The sequence below is a fragment of the Macaca nemestrina genome, chromosome 9 (assembly GCF_043159975.1).
Source record: "Macaca nemestrina isolate mMacNem1 chromosome 9, mMacNem.hap1, whole genome shotgun sequence".
Lineage (NCBI taxonomy): Eukaryota > Metazoa > Chordata > Mammalia > Primates > Cercopithecidae > Macaca > Macaca nemestrina.
In genome coordinates this window covers 126,745,549-126,768,343 of record NC_092133.1, presented here as the reverse complement: position 1 = coordinate 126,768,343, position 22,795 = coordinate 126,745,549, and the positions used below count along the sequence as shown (strand labels likewise).

The window sequence follows — 22,795 nt, the reverse complement described above, 5'->3', positions numbered from 1 at the left end:
CAGTTCACAAATTTTCCCAATGGATACAGATGATTTAAACACAAGAGCTTTAACCAAAGTCAATGTATGTCTATCTAGAATCTCACAGAGGTACATCTAAGTTCTACTTTGACAATAACTAGAGTTTGACCTTTGTGAGCCTCAATTATCTCATTTGTAAAATTAAGGTCCTTGCTGATGCCAAATTCTACAGATACACTGGTTGTATTCCTTTAGGCTGGTTGGTCAAAGATATAATAGAAAAATCTATCAAACTATTAATATTTAAATCACCATACATGACCTGTCCTTCTGAATAATGCAGTTTTTTTTTTTCCATCAACAATCCCTGAGGGAAATGTGGTCAAGACTTTGAGGATATATGGTTACACCAGAATGTAGATACCTCTCTGGCCAACCGTGAGAGCCACATTGGCTGTCTCTGAACTGATAAATTCAAGGCTAGAGTTAAAACTTTGGTCCAGAAAAACCTTGCACTTGAATAATATTTTTTAACTCTTCAAGCTTCTTTTATCATTTATTTCCTGATTTTACCCCTAAAGTTTAGAGAAATAGATAGGGTATCTTACTGAAGTAGGAACTGAAACATCCAGATAAAGAATTGTCCAAGATTATACAGTTATCTGACAAATGAACTAAAATAAAAAGTTAGGTGAACTAAGTTTAATCACCTTCTGGCTACAAAACATTCCACCGTTCCGGTTTATGAAATTAAATCTTCCAAAGCCAATTTTATGATTTTTTGTGCTAACTTTTCAGAACAATTCAGAGGACTTCATGGAACCACTCACTGAAATTCAGTTCTAGTGTTCTGCAAAGCCAGAGAGAAGGAACCATTCAGAGGTACTGATAGTTCTTTAGAACCACAGAACTGCCATGAAGGTTTTAATAGAAAGGGCCACAAATTTCCCTGAAAATTAGTTACATTCTTGCCTATCTGAGAAAATCATGATGCTTGGCTTCATGTTTTAAAAGTCTCATGATCGGAGAGCCAGGTATGGAACTGGGTAATTCACAAGACCTTTCTCCCTATGGAAGATGAGACACCTCTTGTAGTCAAAGTCGCACAAGTGCATTTCTGTTCTTACTGAAGATCAGTATAACTAGATCTCCTAAATTTGAATCCCAGCTCCACTACTTGCTAGACATGTAACTGTGCACAAGTGACTTCTCTGGGCTACAGTTTCCTAAGATTAAAACAGAAATAATAATGGTTGTTGTGAGGATTCAATGAATTAACTCATGAAAAGCACTTACCACACATGGCAGGCAGTAAGCTGACAATAATCATTATCTATTTAACTTGTTATACTATTTTAAAGTCTTATAATAGTGCCCAGAGTATAGCAAGCACTCTCTAATGAAGAGCTATTTTGCTGTTCTCAAAAGTTAAAAAAAAAAGGGTTGATAATTTAATTTTGATTTACATAAAAATATTTGAAATTCTTCCATAGCCTAAAACTTTAATATACTTTGTAATAGACTTTAGAAAACCTAAATTCAATAAATATACCCATTCTGAAATGACCTGAAATAAAAATTTCTGGATTAAAAAAAAATACAGGTGCTATTATTGTGGTCCCCGGAGCAAGATGGCCGAATAGGAACAGCTCCAGTCTCCAGCTCCCAGTGTGAGCGACACAGAAGACGGGTGATTTCTGCAGTTTCAACTGAGCTGCAGACTGACACCCCACACCTCACATGGCGGGGTACACCCCTGAGACAAAGCTTCCAGAGCAAGAATTAGACAGGATCACTCGCTGTTCAGCAATATTCTATCTTCTGCAGCCTCCGCTGCTGATACCCAGGCAAACATGGTCTGGAGTGGACCTCAAGCAATCTCCAAAAGACCTACAGCTGAGGGTCCTGACTGTTAGAAGGAAAACCAACAAACAGAAAGGACACCCACACCAAAACCCCATCAGTACGTCACCATCATCAAAGACCAAAGGCAGATAAAACCACAAAGATGGGGAAAAAGCAGGGCAGAAAAGCTGGAAATTCAAAAAATAAGAGCACATCTCCCCCTCCAAAGGAATGCAGCTCATCACCAGCAATGGATCAAAGCTGGACGGAGAATGACTTTGAGGAGTTGAGAGAAGAAGGCTTCAGTTCATCAAACTTCTCAGAGCTAAAGGAGGAATTATGTACCCAGCGCAAAGAAACTAAAAATCTTGAAAAAAGAATGGAAGAATGGATAACTAGAATAATCAATGCAGAGAAGGCCATAAATGAACTGACAGAGATAAAAACCATGACACGAGAAATACGTGACAAATGCACAAGCTTCAGTAACCGACTCGATCAACTGGAAGAAAGAGTATCAGCGATTGAGGATCAAAGGAATGAAATGAAGCGAGAAGAGAAGTCTAAAGAAAAAAGAGGAAAAAGAAATGAACAAAGCCTTCAAGAAGTATGGGATTATGTGAAAAGATCAAATCTACGTCTGATTGGGGTGCCTGAAAGTGAGGGGGAAAATGGAACCAAGTCGGAAAACACTCTGCAGGATATCATCCAGGTGAACTTCCCCAACCTAGTAAGGCAGGCCAACATTCAAATTCAGGAAATACAGAGAACACCACAAAGATACTCTTTGAGAAGAGCAACTCCAAGACACATCATTGTCAGATTCACCAAAGTTGAAAGAAGGAAAAAATGTTAAGGGCAGCCAGAGAGAAAGGTCGGGTTACCCACAAAGGGAAGCCCATCAGACTAACAGCAGATCTCTCGGCAGATACTCTCCAAGCCAGAAGAGAGTGGGGGCCAATATTCAACATTCTTAAAGAAAAGAATTTTAAACCCAGAATTTCATATCCAGCCAAACTGTTTCATAAGTGAAGGGGAAATAAAATCCTTTACAGATAAGCAAATGCTTAGAGATTTTGTCACCACCAGGCCTGCCCTACAAGAGACCCTGAAGGAAGCACTAAACATGGAAAGGAACAACCAGTGCCAGCCATTGCAAAAACATGCCAAAATGTAAAGGCTATCGATGCTAGGAAGAAACTGCATCAACTAACGAGCAAAATAACCAGCTAACATCACAATAACAGGATCAAGTTCACACATAACAATATTAACCTTAAATGTAAATGAACTAAATGGTCCAACTAAAAGACACAGACTGGCAAACTGGATAAAGAGTCAAGACTCATCAGTCTGCTGTATTCAGGAGACCCATCTCACGTGCAGAGACACACATAGGCTCAAAATAAAGGGATGGAGGGAGATCTACCAAGCAAATGGAGAACAAAAAAAAGCAGGGCTTGCATTCCTAGTCTCTGATAAAAGAGACTTTAAACCATCAAAGATCAAAAGAGACAAAGAAGGCCATTACATAATGGTAAAGGGATCAATTCAACAGGAAGAGCTAACTATCCTAAATATATATGCACCCAATACAGGAGCACCCAGATTCATAAAGCAAGTCCTTAGAGACTTACAAAGAGACTCAGACTCCCATACAATAATAATGGGAGACTTCAACACCCCACTGTCAACATTAGACAGATCAACGAGACAGAAAGTTAACAAGGATATCCAGGAATTGAACTCAACTCTGCACCAAGCAGACCTAATAGACATCTACAGAACTCTCCACCCCAAATCAACAGATATATACATTCTTCTCAGCACCACATCACAAAATTGACCACATAGTTGGAAGTAAAGCACTCCTCAGCAAATGTAAAAGAACAGAAATTATAACAAACTGTCTCTCAGACCACAGTGCAATCAAACTAGAACTCAGGACTAAGAAACTCAATCAAAACTGCTCAACTACATGGAAACTGAACAACCTGCTCCTGAATGACTACTGGGTCCATAAAGAAATGAAGGCAGAAATAAAGATGTTCTTTGAAACCAATGAGAAGAAAGATACAACATACCAGAATCTCTGGGACACATTTAAAGCAGTGTGTAGAGGGAAATTTATAGCACTAAATGCCCACAAGAGAAAGCTGGAAAGATCTAAAATTGACACTCTAATATCACAATTAAAGAACTAGAGAAGCAAGAGCAAACACATTCAAAAGCTAGCAGAAGGCAAGAAATAACTAAGATCAGAGCAGAACTGAAGGAGACAGAGACACAAAAAACCCTCCAAAAAATCAATGAATCCAGGAGTTGGTTTTTTGAAAAGAGTGACAAAATTGATAGACTGCTAGCAAGACTAATAAAGAAGAAAAGAGAGAAGAATCAAATAGATGCAATAAAAAATGATAAAGGGGATATCACCACAGACCCCACAGAAATACAAACTACCATCAGAGAATACTATAAACACCTCTACGCAAATAAACTAGAAAATCTAGAAGAAATGGATAATTTCCTGGACACTTACACTCTCCCAAGACTAAACCAGAAAGAAGTTGAATCCCTGAATAGACCAATAGCAGGCTCTGAAATTGAGGCAATAATTAATAGCCTACCAACCAAAAAAAGTCCAGGACCAGACGGATTCACAGCCGAATTCTACCAGAGGTACAAGGAGGAGCTGAAACCATTCCTTCTGAAACTATTCCAATCAATAGAAAAAGAGGGAATCCTCCCTAACTCATTTGATGAGGCCAACATCATCCTGATACCAAAGCCTAGCAGAGACACAACAAAACAAGAGAATTTTAGACCAATATCCCTGATGAACATCGATGCAAAAATCCTCAATAAGATACTGGCAAACTGAATCCAGCAACACACCAAAAAGCTTATCCACCATGATCAAGTGGGCTTCATCCCTGGGATGCAAGGCTGGTTCAACATTCGCAAATCAATAAACGTAATCCAGTGTATAAACAGAACCAAAGACAAAAACCACATGATTATCTCAACAGATGCAGAAAAGGCCTTTGACAAAATTCAACAGCCCTTCATGCTAAAAATGCTCAATAAATTCGGTATTGATGGCACGTATCTCAAAATAATAAGAGCTATTTATGACAAACCCACAGCTAATATCATACTGAATGGGCAAAAACTGGAAGCATTCCCTTTGAAAACTGGCACAAGACAGGGATGCCCTCTCTCACCACTCCTATTCAACATAGTGTTGGAAGTTCTGGCTAGGGCAATCAGGCAAGAGAAAGAAATCAAGGGTATTCAGTTAGGAAAAGAAGAAGTCAAATTGTCCCTGTTTGCAGAGGACATGATTGTATATTTAGAAAACCCCATTATCTCAGCCCAAAATCTCCTTAAGTTGATAAGCAACTTCAGCAAAGTCTCAGGATACAAAATTAATGTGCAAAAATCACAAGCATTCTTATTCGCCAGTGACAGACAAACAGAGAGCCAAATCATGAATGAACTTCCATTCACAATTGCTTCAAAGAGAATAAAATACCTAGGAATCCAACTTACAAGGGATGTAAAGGACCTCTTCAAGGAGAACTACAAACCACTGCTCAGTGAAATAAAAGAGGACACAAACAAATGGAAGAACATACCATGCTCATGGATAGGAAGAATCAATATTGTGAAAATGGCCATACTGCCCAAGGTAATTTATAGATTCAATGCCATTCCCATCAAGCTACCAATGAGTTTCTTCACAGAATTGGAAAAAACTGTTTTAAAGTTCATATGGAACCAAAAAAGACCCTGCATTGCCAAGACCATCCTAAGTCAAAAGAACAAAGCTGGAGGCATCATGCTACCTGACTTCAAACTATACTACAAGGCTACAGTAACCAAAACAGCATGGTACTGGTACCAAAACAGAAATATAGACCAATGGAACAGAACAGAGTCCTCAGAAATAATACCACACATCTACAGCCATCTGATCTTTGACAAACCTGACAAAAACAAGAAATTGGGAAAGGATTCCCTATTTAACAAATGGTGCTGGGGAAAATTGGCTAGCCATAAGTAGAAAGCTGAAACTGGATCCTTTCCTTACTCCTTATATGAAAATTAATTCAAGATGGATTAGAGACTTAAATGTTAGACCTAAAACCATAAAAACCCTAGAAGAAAACCTAGGTAATACCATTCAGGACATAGGCATGGGCAAGGACTTCATGTCTAAAACACCAAAAGCAACAGCAACAAAAGCCATAATTGACAAACAGGATCTAATTAAAGTAAAGACCTTCTGCACAGCAAAAGAAACTACCATCAGAGTGAACAGGCAACCTACAGAATGGGAGAAAATGTTTGCAATCTACTCATCTGTCAAAGGGCTAATATCCAGAACCTACAAAGAACTCAAACAAATTTACAAGAAAAAAAACAACCCCATCAAAAAGTGGGCAAAGGATATGAACAGACATTTCTCAAAAGAAGACATGCATACAGCCAACAGACACATGAAAAAATGCTCGTCATCACTGGCCATCAGAGAAATGCAAATCAAAACCACAATGAGACACCATCTCACACCAGTTAGAATGGCAATCATTAAAAAGTCAGGAAACAACAGGTGCTGGAGAGGATGTGGAGAAATAGGAACGCTTTTACACTGTTGGTGGGACTGTAAACTAGTTCAACCATTGTGGAAAACAGTATGGCGATTCCTCAAGGATCTAGAACTAGAAATACCATTTGACCCAGCCATCCCATTACTGGGTATATACCCAAAGGATTATAAATCATGCTGCTATAAAGACACATGCACATGTATGTTTATTGCGGCACTATTCACAATAGGAAAGACTTGGAATCAACCCAAATGTCCATCAGTGACAGACTGGATTGAGAAAATGTGGCATATATACACCATGGAATACTATGCAGCCATGAAAAAGGATGAGTTCATGTCCTTTGTAGGGACATGGATGCAGCTGGAAACCATCATTCTCAGCAAACTATCGCAAGAACAGAAAACCAAACACTGCATGTTGTCACTCATAGGTGGGAATTGAACAATGAGATCGCTTGGACTCAGGAAGGGGAACATCATGCACTGGGGCCTATTATGGGGGGGGAGGGGGGAGGATGGCATTGGGAGTTATACCTGATGTAAATGACGAGTTGATGGGTGCTGACGAGTTGATGGCTGCAGCACACCAACATGGCACAAGTATACATATGTAACAAACCTGCACGTTGTGCACATGTACCCTAGAACTTAAAGTATAACAAAAACAAAAAACAAACAAAAAAAATGGAGCATTAAAAAAAAAAAATACAGGCCAGGTGTGGTGGCTCATGCCTATAATCCCAGCACTGTGGGAGGCCAAGGCAGACAGATCACCTGAGGTCGGGAGTTCAGGACCAGCCTGCCCAACATGGAGAAACCTCGTCTCTACTAAAAATAGAAAATCAGCCGGGTGTGGTGGCACATGCCTATAATCCCAGCTACTCGGGAGGCTGAGGCAGTAGAACTGCTTGAACCCAGGAGGCGGAGGTTGCGGTGAGCCGATATCACGGCATTGTACTCTAGCCTGGGCGACAAGAGCGAAACTCCATCTCAAAAAAAAAAAAAAAAAATTTGATACATATATACATACATATTGCTGTAGTGCTATGGCCAATGTACTTCTTCAACTAGGTCTAGATCTTATGCTACAGTTCTGTTTCCTCTGTCTAAATGTAGAAAGAAGAGGACAGGAGGTCACATAGGTTTTTCCTGGATGAATAAATGGATTTAATTTGCACAAACAAACCAAATTGTAAATTCTTCTCTAGTTTATGTAAAATGATTGTGCCCAAAAAACAATGTTTTATCTTGCTCAACACTTTAATTTGTGGCTTGACCAATCATTAAGCAAAATAAATACCAGGTCCAGCAAACAAAAACGGCCTGTCTCTATTTCAAATATTCCCTGTATTACAATCATTACCCACACTTAAATCACAATTAAAGATATCTGGAGGAGAGCAAGCAGAATAAATGAAGGAAAAACCCTAACCTCCAAAACAAGGATCATTCAACACTTAAACTTCATTACCACTGACTAGCTGGGTCATCTGGGCAAATCCCTTCACTTTCCTGGGTTGAGTTCTTTCCTGTATTAATTATTCTAGATAATACATCTGTATATCATTAGTATATCCTATGAGCCTTACTTATTTGCCTGCACCTTAGTTGTTAGAGCTTAGTTATTATTGCATTTCTAACTAGATCTCAGGTGATCTGGCTGCTGGTGGCCCAACAATCTTTTGAAGACCATCACTCTGCAGAATATAAAAAACGTTGATGAATGTCATCTAAGGGCGATTGAGTAGTAAAAGTTACCTCGATGTAATTCTGAGAACTGTCACTCTGGCATTGCAGCTCCACGTGGGTGAAGTTGATTTGTATTTGTTCTCCTTGAGGCTGCTTTATCATATAGACGCATTGCCTGGTGTGAGTGAAAGGCCCAGACAACTCAGGCAGGAAGAGTTCACCCTCTGGGTCCGTGTAGTTCCCACCACAATGCAGATCCGCTAAGAACAGGGAAGACACGAACAGGTCATGCCAATGGCATTGCTCTGGCTCGCAGGCATTGGATCCAGTTTCTAAAAATTTACACTCACACACACACACACACACACAAGCACATACCCGCTTTATTCACCCTCCATAGGCTTGTGCCTCTAATTTTCAGATTTTCAATTTGATGTGTTTGTGGGACATTCCTGCAGTGGCTTAAAGAAATAGATGCAGAGATGTGTCATCTAGCTTCCAATCTACTATTCTCTTCATAAATTGCTTTTTAAATACATTAGTGCTCTGTTTCATTCCAATAAGATTTGAGATGGTTATAAAAAATGTAACAAAATGAACTATATAACTGTATACATGAAGCAGATTAAAGAAAAAATGAATACACAATAGCAAGATGTAGCCAGGGGGAGTTGATTTGCACAGAAAACAATTGAAAGGGGAACAGGAGGTTGGCACCAGATTCTGCAGAAAGAAAAGGAAATGAAGAAAGGGGACAAGTAAAGATGTTCATTGTTACTCTTCCTGATATTGAAACTTAAAAGGTATTTTTTCTGTGAATGCTTATTAAGGGCACAATAATAGATGTCATAAACAAAATCCTCCACTTCCCTAAAAAAACCCAAATCATAGAGTATTTCCTATGTTTTGTTGTTTTGTTTGTTTTAAGGTATCAAAGCAAGTGAGTTCCTAACAGCTAATAGTATTTGGATGGAAGTGAAGCTCTAGAGTCTGGGACACTGTGATGCTGGAAGCCAGTCCCAGCCCCTGCGCAGCTGGACTCGATTCGAGGATAAAATCCAGAGAGACTGCACTGCTCACATGCACAAACCTCTCTCACAACTAAACATCAAACACCACGAGGGACTGGCGTCCTGAATTATTTAAGTTTGGGTGCCTCATACATCTTTATAATGATGTGGATCCCATAATTTAGGGATCAAAGGATATTGCAGTATTAATAATAGAGCATTGAGAAGATAAAGAAAAAATCTGAAGCTGTGAGAGAAATATGTATAAAGAAATGTTCTTGGTCTAAGACAGTCAGTCATCCTCTGAATCACATTAAAATATAAAACAGATGTAAGCATAGCATTGGCCTTCAAGTCCCTCTTAAGCTCTCAACTGGTAGGTTACTTACAAGGTGATGTTAAGTAGGTGATATGGAAGCCTTGGTCACTAATCTGGGAGTCCGAATGGAAGTGAATTCTGGCAAACGGGCCAGTAGTCTGGAGCGGTGGGACAGAGAAAGTGGTGCAGAACCTCCCAAGAATGGGGTCCTGATACAAAGGACCATCTCGAATCTAAAACAAAAGGATGAATCATTAATCTGAAAGTGGTCAGATTTTTAACAAACTAGGTCACTTTGGATATTAACTTTAGAAAATCTGTCATTTAAAAGTGATCGCTCAAGGAAGTTTACCCATCACATCCAAATCTAACTTATGGCTAAGGTTCAGCAAAGGGTGTCTCCTTCTCCCATCACCCCAATGCCTTCTCTCTGTCTGAATCTTTTTTTTTTTTTTTTTTTTTTTTTTTTGAGATGGAATCTTGCTCTGTCACCAGGCTGGAGTGCAGTGGCGCGATCTCAGCTGATTGCAACCACCACCTCGCAGGTTCAAGCAATTCTTCTGCCTCAGCCTCCCAAGTAGCTGGGACAACAGGCGCCTACCACTACGCCCAGCTAATTGCTGTATTTTTGGTAGAGACGAGGTTCCACCATGTTGGCCAGGATGGTCTAAATCTCTTGACCTCATGATCTGCCCGTCTTGGCCTCCCAAAGTGCTGGGACTACAGGCATGAGTCACCGCTCCTGGCCTGTGACTGGATTTCAATTCCAAGGCTGGACATATAGTTTGAATTTTTCTCATGATGTTACTAATCAAATATCTTTCCCCTTTGATTGTTTTTCATTATAAATTCTTAGTGATCTAGAAGAAAATGAATATAAGCAAAGAAAACAGAAGAAGGAACACCATTGATGCCAACTGATTCATAACTTGGTTCAGGTTTCAGAAGAATCAGAGGTAGAGAGGAAGTGCCATCAGATTAGACACAATACAAAGACATTGTATTTTTAGATTAGTGAATCTAAAAATGCAACTTTGATAGTAAGTACTACAATGATAATGATGTGACCTTAGAAATCCTTTTTTAATTGTTGGTATTTAATCTATTTTATAATCATGTCAATCTCTCTACAATTCTGTTGTAATTGCAAATTCTATACTATATAGACCACCGAGGAGTCAATGAACTGAAGAATATTTTAATATGGTCAATTTTGTCTATTCAAATTACTTTTCTTTTCTTTTTTTTTTTTTTTTTTTTAGACAGAGTCTCCCTCTGTTGCCCAGGCTGGAGTACAGTGGCGTGGTCGCAGCTCACTGCAAGTTCCATCTCCTGGGTTCACGCCATTATCCTGCCTCAGCCTCCCGAGTAGCTGGGACTGCAGGCACCTGCCACCACGCCCAGCTAATTTTTTGTACTTTTAGTAGAGACGGGGTTTCACCGTGTTAGCTAGGAAGGTCTCAATCTCCTGACCTGGTGATCCGCCCGCCTCCGCCTCCCAAAGTGCTGGGATTACAGGCGTGAGCCACCGCGCCTGGCCGGCCTCAAATTACTTTTTTTACTGAGATCAAAGTTATATGGCAGCATTACTTTATCCTAATATTTAACTGGTTCTTTGAAATACTGTAGCTTAAAGAGAAATGAGAGACATTTCAATACTGTCAGAGTGGTTGACACTTTCTATCATATGGTCTCCAGAAATGAATGTGTAGGAATTTTTTAAAGCCTCTAATTTTAACTTGATGGAATTTATTGAAAATTAATTTCAAGATAACTCACTTTTCTGTCAACATTTAAATGACCATTTTGCAGAAATTTTCCAGAGAGAGACAGATCTTCCAGTCATTCCCAAAGGTTTCAAATCCATTATTGCTGAATTACTAATGACTTTTACTTGCGGAGCCCCTTTTTGACAGCCACATCCTTCTATCCTTTATGAATAATTCCATTGAACTCCATTCTTCTCTAATGGACTTGGAAATGCATATTGTCTTTTTAGCATTACTGCAAGTGGCTGAGATTTATGGTGATAAAAAAAATACAGGACAACCTAGGAACTCAATCTTCTCCATTATCTTTTCAGTCTACAAATGAAGAGCAACACTTTTTGATACACCTACGTATAAATGGCATTTGAGTATAGGAGCCTTTTCTCCTTCTCCATATTTTAATCTTTTTGGGTAGGCAGAATGAGCTTCGGCTGATACCTCTCCTCTCAGTAATAATGATTAATTTATTCCAGGAACCTAAACCAGTTCAACACAATCACTATCATTTTTCTTTTTCTTTTTTTTTTAAGACAGAGCCTCACGCTGTCACCCAGGCTGGAGTGCAGTGGCATGATCTCAGCTCACTGCAACCTCCGCCTCCCGGGTCTAAACGATTCTCCTGCCTCAGACTCACGAGTAGCTGGGGTTACAGGCACCTGCCACCTGGCCCAGGTAGTTTTTGTATTTTTAATAGAGATGGGTTTTCACCGCGTTGGCCAGGCTGTCTCCAACTCCCAACCTCAAGTGATCCACCCACCTCAGCCTCCCAAAGTACTGGGATTTCAGGCTTGAACCACTGTGCCTGGCCTCTTCATAGAATACTACAGTTACATTGTAAAAGACTTTGCCAGTTTGCCACAGACAACTGAAGGTTTGAATCTGCATTGAAGGAGATGGCTATTACTGAGTGTTTATTTCATAAATTCTGCATTCTCATGGCAGGGGTGTGGGCTTCCAGGTAACACCATAGCAGGGCAAGGTAATCTGTTTCCCAGATTCAAATGAAACCCAGAAGAAGAAGCAACAAACAGGCACAATTAAAAATAGAGACTTCGCAAGACTTAGATATTGATTTGACTATTGAGAAATACACGTAACTATTGCCAATATTTTGGGATCATCCATGGGCATGGCTAGACCATAGTGCCCTGAGTCCTAATCCTATTGTGATATGTTCTATCTAAATATAATTATTTACCTCAAGGTAATCTTTGTTGCAGTCATCATGGTGCTCAAGGCTCAAGGTCCCAAAAGTGAATGTTACCAGGAGGTCAGGACTAGTTGAAATAATCCAGACACAATCTCTTCCTGGGGGATAGTTTCCAGGATACCCCGGAGACTTAATAGAACCATAAGGACCAGTCAGTACACCTCCACACTCTAAAATAAGAAGGAAAAATAATGTTACATTTGTATAGATGTTATAATTCATGGAGAATGATCAGAGTCCTTGGTGTAAGAAGCCAAACTTTGTTTAAATAACTATGAGTGCTTTTACACACCCTCATAAATTAAACACGACTTATATTTTCCAGTTTTATAAAGTTATAAGTCTAGAAGTATCAACTGATAAATAAATGAATCACCCATGTGTCAAGTTCTGTGCTTGTGAGCCATCACATGCTGACACAATTTAAACAGGGCTGGACCATCTGAGGGATGAACACCAGGATTGTAGAGTCATCTTTTTCACTCTGAGGATATTAATTTCTGTATGTGAAATTGTAAAGAATTCCAGAACTTCTGCCAACCCCTATGTGTTCCAACAAATCAGATCACTTTGCATATTAAAATGGTTAAGTGCTACCTAAATTTCATTTGAGAAGGTTTCTTAATACTATCATATAGTTAAAACATTCATTTTATAAATGAAAAAATTCAAATGTCTGTAGTGACCGAGCCAGTGTTCCAAGAATGGAGCAAGTGAGGGACTGAGCCAGGCTTTCTGATGCTGACCCCACTACCATCCTCATTATACCACACCAGCCCCCTAACGTTGCTGACCAGTGACTGGAAGAACCTGTTCTTCATTAATACCCACATTTATTTAACAAAGAATTTATAGTGACTTAGATTTCTATGAGAAATGCTACTGTAAATTAAATGATAGAAACAATAATAAAAAACTATCATGTACTAATACAGACATTAGAAATAAGTGCGATAAGGTGACATTTTAGATGAGCAAGATATGAAATTTACATAGCTATACAGGTTGTTCAAATAAAAATTTTGCTGTCAAAGTAAAAAATGAAAAAAAATTACTTCCATGAGTCTCATGGTTCCTACTGGGAAAACATCTCAGTTCCTCAGAAGAAGATGCATTTCCCAATGTAATACTTTAAAAGTTACCAGTTTTAAATGCATAAAATACCATAAGCAAAGTAAAAGATTAATGACAAGAAAAAATGCAATACACAACAAAGAGTTATTATCCCAAAATATACAGAACTTCTAAAAAGAATAGAGATATGAACAGAGTGCACTGAAAAAAGTTCAGGTGTCTCTTAAACATATGAAAGGATGTTCAACATCACTCATCACAAAGAAGGTGCAAATAAAAGCTTCACTGAGATGCCATTTCTTACCGCTCAGAATGTTAAAAATCCAGAGTTTTGAAAACAAATTATTGGAGAGGCTGTGGGGACATAGGCATTCTCGCACATTGCTAGAGAAGGCAAGATGGTACAGTCACTGCATAAGAGAATATAGCAATAGCCAGCAAAAACGTATGCATTTCATTTTTTTGTTTTTTTACCAAACAATACTACCTTTGGAAAGATATCCCAAAGGTACATTGGCAAAAATACAATATGACAAGTGAATAAGGTATTTTGTTGCAGTAACATCTGGAATTCCAAAAGATTGGAAACAAGGCTGGGCATGGTGTCTCATGCTTGTAGTCCCAGCACTTTGGGAGGCCGAGGCAGGAATATCATTTGAGCCCAGTTTAAGAACAGCCTGGGCAACATGGGGAGACCCCATCACTACAAAAAATAAAAAAAATTAAAATTAGCTGGGTATGGTGGTGTGTGTCTGTAGTCCCAGCTACTGGGGAGACTGAGGCAGGAGGATCACTTGAGCCTGGGTGGTTGAGGCTGCTGTGAGCCATGATCACACCCTGTCTCAAAAATAAAAAATAAAAGACTAAAAAGAAGATGACCAAAAGACTGGAAACAAGCCAAATGTCCATCAATAGAGTACTGATTGAACAGAAAATGAGACATCACATAACAGCATACTATGCTCTGATTATGGAGTAATCTCCAGGATATATGATGTGAAAAAAAGCAAACTATAGACCAGTGTGTATATTATGCTCCCTTTCATCTAAGACAGAGGAAAATACAATTATATGTGATCATTTGCTTATTTTTAAATAGAAGGATAAATCAAAAACTAATAAAAACTATTCTCTAAGGGGGAAGAAAGAACAGAGTGGAAGGGACAGGAAAAAAAGCTAGACTTCTCTCAATCTACCAGCCCACTGATTTGGCTTTGGAACTATAAATATATTTCACATAATTATAAAGCAAAATTCGAAGGAAATGAAAAAACTCTTTAAAATCACAAGCGAAGTGAAACCGACGAAATAATTGCATTGAGCTGACAATCATAGAGAGTGGAAATATTCCAGGGGACCTTAAACACTGTAATTTGACTATACTGCTCAAGCAAAACATATTTTAAATACACAAAAAAGAGCAAAGAAATCTTAAATGGTTTCCAGTTATCATACTACTAGTAATAACATTAGTATTGCTATTTTGAAAATGTATACAGTAGGACTAAGTACATAAATAACATGTTCATGTCATTGGGAACCAAGATTTTCACTATATGAGAGAAGAGGTACAAATGTAAAGTAAAAAATAATAATAATAAATAAATATATATATATATATGCAACTCTGTAATCTCAATAGTGTAAGATCACTATGAATATATAGTGTATTTTTTCTTTAAAAACAACAAAACAGTGTTTTCTAATTCTGTCCACCAAAAGGTCTAGGGACAATGACACACCCAGTAACAACAGCCATCTGTAGCACCCAGGCTGTGAGATCTAAATACCATTTCCCATGGTAAGAGTCGCAGCTCTTTAGGGAAATCAGGGTTTTCAGTCCTGAGAGTAAATAATGTGCAGGAAGAGCCTAGAACATCTTTTTAGATCAGAAAGCAAAGAAGCTTTCAAAGGTAACTGGAGTTTGGTTAAAGAAGTTCAGAAACTAACTGGAAAACTTTCCAGAGTTTTGAAAACAAATTATTAACAAACATAACAAACATAATATGGAAAAATGGAACATTTTTAAACGCCTAGAATTGATTAAAGCACATCAAATATGATACAATATATAAATGTACAGATATCAAAAACAAAACAAAATAAAATGGAGTAAGTGACCATTTTGAAGAATGCTAAGGAACCAAGTTATTAATTTGAATACTTTTAACAGAAAGAAAAAGAGAGAAAATCAAGCATTTATCCTACCTTTCCTACATGATCTCTGTATGAGAGCAACCAAATAGCTGATATGAGTAAGTTCGATTCTATTAAAGAACTTCAAATAATAAATAAATAAATAAGAAATAATAAAATCAAACTATGATCATGTTGTAGGTGGCAAAGAATAACTCATAAATATGAGGTTATTCTAACCTCATATTCATAAATATGAGGTTATTATTTAGGTTCATAAATAATGAACCTAAAGAATGCTAAAAGCGTTAGAGGAAGTGCAAAAGAGGCTTTTAATAGGAAGTTCAACCTGAGGAGATCAGAACACTCTGACCAATGATAACGTCATAATAGACAAGCAGATTTCATATAGCTCCTGAAAAGATTATTTTTTACCAAATAAACCCCCTAGATTTAACCAAACCTTTTGGTATAAGTATCAGTTTACAAACAACATGACAAATGGCAGGTAGAATACAAACAGCAAAATCCAAGATGTGGGATGATCTACAGAACAAACAACCCATTTATTTCACAAACAAATTTGAACAATGGGCTGCTCTGCCTATGGAGTAGCCATTCTTTATTCCTTTACTTTCTTAATAAACTTGCTTTCACTTTATGGACTCACCCCAGATTCTTTCTTGTGCAAGGTCCAAGAACCCTCTCTTGGGGTCTAGATCAGGACTCCTTTCTGACAACATCTTCCTGGCAAACTCCACAGGGACAATACTGAGGAAACCCCCAACCCACAGGAAACAGACTGCAGCACCAATTGGCCGACTGCAGATATCACCTTTTATCAGAGTTATGAGTGGGCCTCACCATACGGACACTTTCTGAATAAGTTCCTCTCTACCCTGAATACAAGAGACCCTAATAGTTAGGCAGGAATACCATCACCCCTATTTATCCTGAAGGAGTTACAGCAAATGGACCGTCGTCCCTCTACAACCCTTAGGATTAAAGGTGCCCTTGTGAAAGGCAGTGGAGAAATAAACCACAGGCATTCAAACCAGAGCAACTCCATCTTGAACAGGGGCTGGATAAAATAAGGCTGAGACCTACTAGACTGCATTTCCAGGAGTCTAAGGCATTCATAGTCACAGGATAAGATAGGAGGTCAGCACAAGATACAGGTCGCAAAGACCTTGCTGATAAAGCAGGATGCAGTAAAAGTCAGCCAAAAACCACCAAAACCAAGATGGTGAGGAAAACGACCTCTGGTCATCCTCACTGCTCACTGTATGCTAATTACAGCGCATTAGCATGCTAAAAGACACTCCTACCAGTGCCATGACAGTTTACAAATGTCACGGCAACAGCAGGAAGTTACCCTCTATGGTCTAAAAAGGAGAGGAATCCTCAGTTCCAGGAATTGCCCACCTATTACCCAGAAAACTCATGAATAATTCACCCCTTGTTCAGCAAATAATCACAAAATAACTGTTAAGTATACTCAGTCAAGCAGTCTGTGCCACTGCTCTGCTTATGGAGTAGCCATTCTTTTATTTCCGTACTTTCTTAATAAACTTGCTCTCACTTAAGAAAAAATGAACAACGATTAATGTTTGATAATAGTGAGGAATTACTGTTTTAGTTTTTATCATTTTCAGGCATTGAGAACAAACAGTAATCTCTGAAAAGAGAAGTATATGAAGTATGTCCCATACACACTCAAGAATTCAAAGAAGTGAAGCCCAAGGAGATGGCAACACCTGTTTGTAAACAAACAGCTCATGATTTAGGGCCACCAAAGCATCTGGGGTTTTGGAGCTGCATACTGTAAGGAAAGCAGCTGCATGGAAATGGCACCCCAAAAATGTACAGGCATTTCCTTAGGTCCTTAGCTCACTTGCAAGCTGCAAATGCACAGAGAAGACGGCAGGTCTAACAGAGAACAGTTTTGGGGGGAGGGAAGATGCTAAGAATTGAAGAGAGGCTGCATAATAAATACTGAAGGGATGTGTTACCTCATTCAGGCAGAAAGGAGATACTTTTGTGAAAACCCTGAGAACTGAATTAAAATGCCAGAAAAGTATGCTACAGGAGTAAGATTCATGTTCTAGGAAATATGGCAATCCACCAGGATTCACAAAAAATGTGAAATAGGTCCCCTGTAAATTCAAGCCTTGATTGAATGAAAGTGATCTGCTAGGAACATAAGCGCCTACTAGAACAAAACCCAACCCTTCTGAGAGGAAGATAATATGATCCAGAATCCCTGCAACATATCACGTACAATGTCCTGCTCACAATAAAAACTGACTAGGCCTGTGAGGAAGTAGTTAAAAAAAAAACAATAACCAATAATAAATAAAACAGGCAATCTGAGCAAAGCCAGAAACATTCCAGATACTGAGGCTACCAAACAATGACTCCAAAATAACTATGATAAAACTTAGAGGAAAAGGTTGACAAAATAGATGAAGAACATTTCAACAGATAATTAAAATCTATATTTAAAAAATCAAATGGATATTCTAGAAATGAAAAATATAGCATCTGAAAACAAGAACTCTTTACATGGTGAGTGGGTTTTAATGGTGGATTGGACACAGCAGAAAACAGAATTACTGTACTTACAGACTTTCCAAAACAAAATAACCAAATAGAATCAGAGCAAAAAAAGAAGGCAAGGATATAAAACCCGAAGAGCTATTAGAAACAGTCAAAACTTTTAGCATATGTGTAATTTGAGTCTCAGAGGGAGAAGAAAGGGAAAAAAAGGTGGCAATGCAATATTTGAAAAAATATTGGCTGAAAATTTTCAAAATTGTATAAAAGAAGGCAACCTATAGATTCAAAAGTCTCAGTGACTCTCAAGCAGGACAAACACAGAGAAAACCAGATCTAGATATGCCATAATCAAGTTGTGGAAAATTAAGTATAAACACACAAAAAAGCAGTGAGGGGGGAGGAAAAGACACATTATCTTCAGGAGAACAGCAAGAATTATTGCTGAGGTTCCTCTCCCCCTCAAAATTATGGAAGTCACAAGACACTGATGTGGCATTCTTAGAGAGCTAATAGGAAACGGTCAACCTAAAATTCTATGTGTAATAATATCCTTCAAAAATTAGGTGAAAAATGCATTCTTAAAGAAAAGCTGAGTGAATCTGACTTCAGCAGACAGGCTCTGTGAGAAATATTAAAATATGTTCTTCAGGCTGAAGAAAAATGATCCCATTAGAATGTAAAATTGTCTGTTTGCAAATGGCAGGATCTTTCATACATAGAAAACCCTAAAGACTCCACCAAAATACTTTTAGAACTAATAGATGAACTAATTCAGTAAAGTTACAGGATATAAAATCAACATATAAAATTAGTTGCATTTCTATACATTAACAACTAACTATACAAAAAGGAAATTAAGAAGAAAATCCCATTTACAATAGTGACAAAAAGTTAAATACGTAGGAATGAATTTAACCAAGAAAGTGAAATATCTGCATTTTGAAAACTATACCACGTTAATGAAAAAAAGAAAATATTTGGTGTTCACAAATTGAAAGAATACTGTTAAAATGTCCATACTATGCAAAGCAGTCTACAGATTCAATGCCATCTCTAACAGAATTCCAATGGTATTTTTCACAAAATAGAAAAAGAATCCTATAATTCATATGAAACCACAAAAGACTTCAAATAGCTAAAGCAATCTTGAGCAAAAAGAACAAACCTGGAGGCATCCTAATTTTAAAATATATTTAAAATAAAAATACACTACCTGATTTAAAAATATATTATAAAACTGTAGTAATCAAAACAGTATGGTATTGGCATTAAAGACAGATATATAGACCTATGGAATGGAATAGAGAGTCCAGAAATAAATCCATACATTATGCTGAATTGATATTTGACAAACATGGCAAGAACACACAACATGTAAGGGATAGTCTATAATTGGTGCTGAAAAAACTGGATATCCATTTGCAGAAAAATGAAAATGAACCCTTATCCCACACCACATACAAAGTCAACTCAAAATTAAAGACTTAAACATAAGGCCTGAAACTGAAGAACTAATCCAGGAAAACATACAGGAAAAGCCCTATGACATTAGTCTGAGTAGTGATTTTTTTGGATATGACCACAAAAGCACAACCAAAATATATAAAAAACTCAACTCAATATCAACAAAACAAATTAACCCAATCTTAAAAATGGGCAAAGGATCCAAATAGACATTTCTCAATAGAAAACATACAAATGGCCAACAAATACATGAGAAAATGCTCAACATAGTAATCATCCAGGAAATGCAAATCAAAACCACAATAAGATGCCACCTCATACTTGTTAGAATGGCCATTATCGAGAAGGTAAAAGATAACAAGTATCGATGAGATGTGGAGAAAAGGGAACCCTGATTGAAAGTATATTGGTACAGCCATATTTAAAACAATGTGGAGGTTCCTCAAAAAGTTAAAAACAGAGCTACCATATGATTCAGCAATCTCACTTCTGGTTATATATCCACAGAAAATTAAATAAATATCTGGAAGAGCTATCTGCACTTCCATGTTCATTGCAGCATTATTCCCAATACATTCACAATAACCAAGATATGGAATAAATCTAAGTGCTCATCAACAGGTAAATGGATAAAGAAAAATGTGCAATATATAAATACACACAAACACAGACACAGACATAAATGGGATATTATTTATCCTTAAAAAGAAAAGGAAATTCTGTCATTTGTGACAACATGGATGAAACAGGGAGACATGCTAAGTGAAATAAGCCAGACATAGAAGGACAAATACTGCACGCTCTCGCTTATATGTGAAATCTAAAAAAAGTTAAACTCATAGAAGCAGAAAGTAGAATGGTGGTGGCCAGGAGCTGAGAAATGGGGGCAATAGGGAAATGTTGGTCAAAGGGTAAAACATTTATGTTCTCTTGAATGAATAGGTTCTAATGTACAGCATGGTGACTGTCATTAACAATATTGTACTATATACTTGAAAACTGCTGAGAGTAGATCTTAAACATTTTCACCATATTGGCTAAAATGGTAACTATGTATGATACATATGTTAGTTTGATTGTGGTAATCATTTCACAAGGTATACATATATCAAAATATTACATTGTACATCTTAAATATATATAACTTTTATTTGTCAATTAGGCTCCAGGAAAGCTGGAAAAGCATAAATGCTTGAAATATTGGGAAAAGAAGATAAAAATAATATAAGAAAATACATAAAGCAAAAGTTTCAGAATAAAAAGGTGGCAAATCTATAATCATAGTTTGAGATTTTACTATAACTTTCTCACTAAGTAATAAAGCAAATATTTTTTAAAATCAGTAAAGAAATTTAATATTTGAAAAACACTGTTTACCAACTTACTAAGTTAACATAGGTAGAAGACTACATCTAACCATCGCAGAATATACATTCTTTCCTGTCCATACAATAAATGCACCAAAATAGACTTTAGTCTATAAAGTAAATCTCAACAAATTTCAAAATATTGAAATAATACACTGCATGATTAGTGATCACATCAGTAAATAAACAGTATAATTTTAATAAAACCTATGGTCACAGAGAATTCAAAATAAAAATGAGAAAATACTTTCAGCTGAATGCTAATGAAAACATACGTATTAAAATCTGTGGGATGCAAATAAAAGTTCTCCAAGGAAAATGCATTAGCTTTAGTGCATACATTAGAAATTTTAAAAAGTTCAAACTCATTTCTCAATGCTTCCAAGTCAAGAAGCTAGGAAAAAATCTGAAAGTAACTAACAGTAAGTTAAGTGCAAAATAACACAAGGGAAGAAAATGATAAAACCATGAAGAAAATCAATGAAATAAAAATCAACAGAAAACATTAACAGAGCTAATAGTTGAAATTTTGAAAAGATTAGGAAAATTAACAAACCCTTAGTAAGACTTATCAAGGTAAAAAAGATAACATAAATTATCAATATCAGGAATGAAAACAGAGGACATCACTACAGAGCCCATGAACACTAAAACATAGTACGAAAATATTCTGAAAGTATAGATGAGTTTCTTGAGAAAACAATTACCAAAACTGAAAAAAGAAGAAAAGTAAAGTCTGAATAGATCTATATTAAATATATTGAATCATAATTTAAAGCCTTCTCACAAGGAAGCCTGCAGGCTCAATTAACTTTATGGTAAATTATTTCAAACATTTAAGGAAGAAATACTGCCAATCTTACACAAATTCTTCCAGAGAATATAAAAAGAGAGGACACTTTTCTATTAATTTTAAAAGACTGATATTACCTGTAACTTGACAAAATTACAAAAGAATATCTCCTAAATATAGATATAAAAATTCTAAAACTATATATTAGCAAATAAAATCTAGGAATGTATAAAAAGCATAACTTGCCATGAACAAATGGAAAATATTTGATGAATGCAAAGTTGATTTGCCATTCAAAATCAATCAATTTAACTCACTACATTTACGGAATACAGGACAAAAAACATGATCACCTCAATAGAGTCAGAAAATGTATTTTATATGTTTCAACATTCATTCATGATTTTTTAAAATTCTTGGCAACTAGGAACAAAAGGTGTGTTTTTCTTAATTGTTTATAAATTCTGACACCTCTCCCATTTAGAAGTGGGCCTATGTCCCCTCCCCTTGAATTTGCGTCACATTGTGACTAATTTAACCCATTGAGTATGGCAGAAATAACACAATGACTTCCAAACACAGGCTGAAAAAATCCCATTCAGCATCTGTCTGGTTCTGTTGTAATGCTTGCTCTGAGAGAAGCCAATTGCCACGAAAAATGTTTCACTATTCTAAGACCACCTTTTTAGAGTAGCCATATGTAGACATTCAGGTCCATAGCCTAGGTGAACTCTCATTGAAAGCCAGCATCAATTGGTAGCCATTGGAGTAGGCCATCTTGGATATTCAGCCCAGTCCAGCCTTTAGACAGCTGCAGTCCCAGCTGACACTTGCTTATAACTGCTGAATAGATTTCAAGTAGCAACTGTCATGTTGGGTTCTTTCAGTATTCCGGGTCCACAAAATCAGAAACAAAGTCAAATGATTAATGTTCTACAACACTGAATTTGTGGTAAATTTGTTACACAGCAATAGTAGTCGACA

At 37.2% G+C, this 22,795-nt stretch overlaps 1 protein-coding gene across 1 annotated transcript in view; it reads right to left on the bottom strand.

The window, feature by feature from the left end:
* Window positions 1–22,795, bottom strand: part of LOC105488215 (cubilin) — a 313,890-nt gene that overhangs the window by 259,049 nt on the left and 32,046 nt on the right. The window contains exons 15-17 of the mRNA XM_024794869.2: window positions 12,407–12,588; window positions 9,510–9,672; window positions 8,180–8,370 (exon numbers count right to left, since the gene is read on the bottom strand). Of these exons, the coding sequence (XP_024650637.2) occupies window positions 8,180–8,370; window positions 9,510–9,672; window positions 12,407–12,588 (536 nt within the window). The remainder of the gene's footprint in view (window positions 1–8,179; window positions 8,371–9,509; window positions 9,673–12,406; window positions 12,589–22,795) is intronic.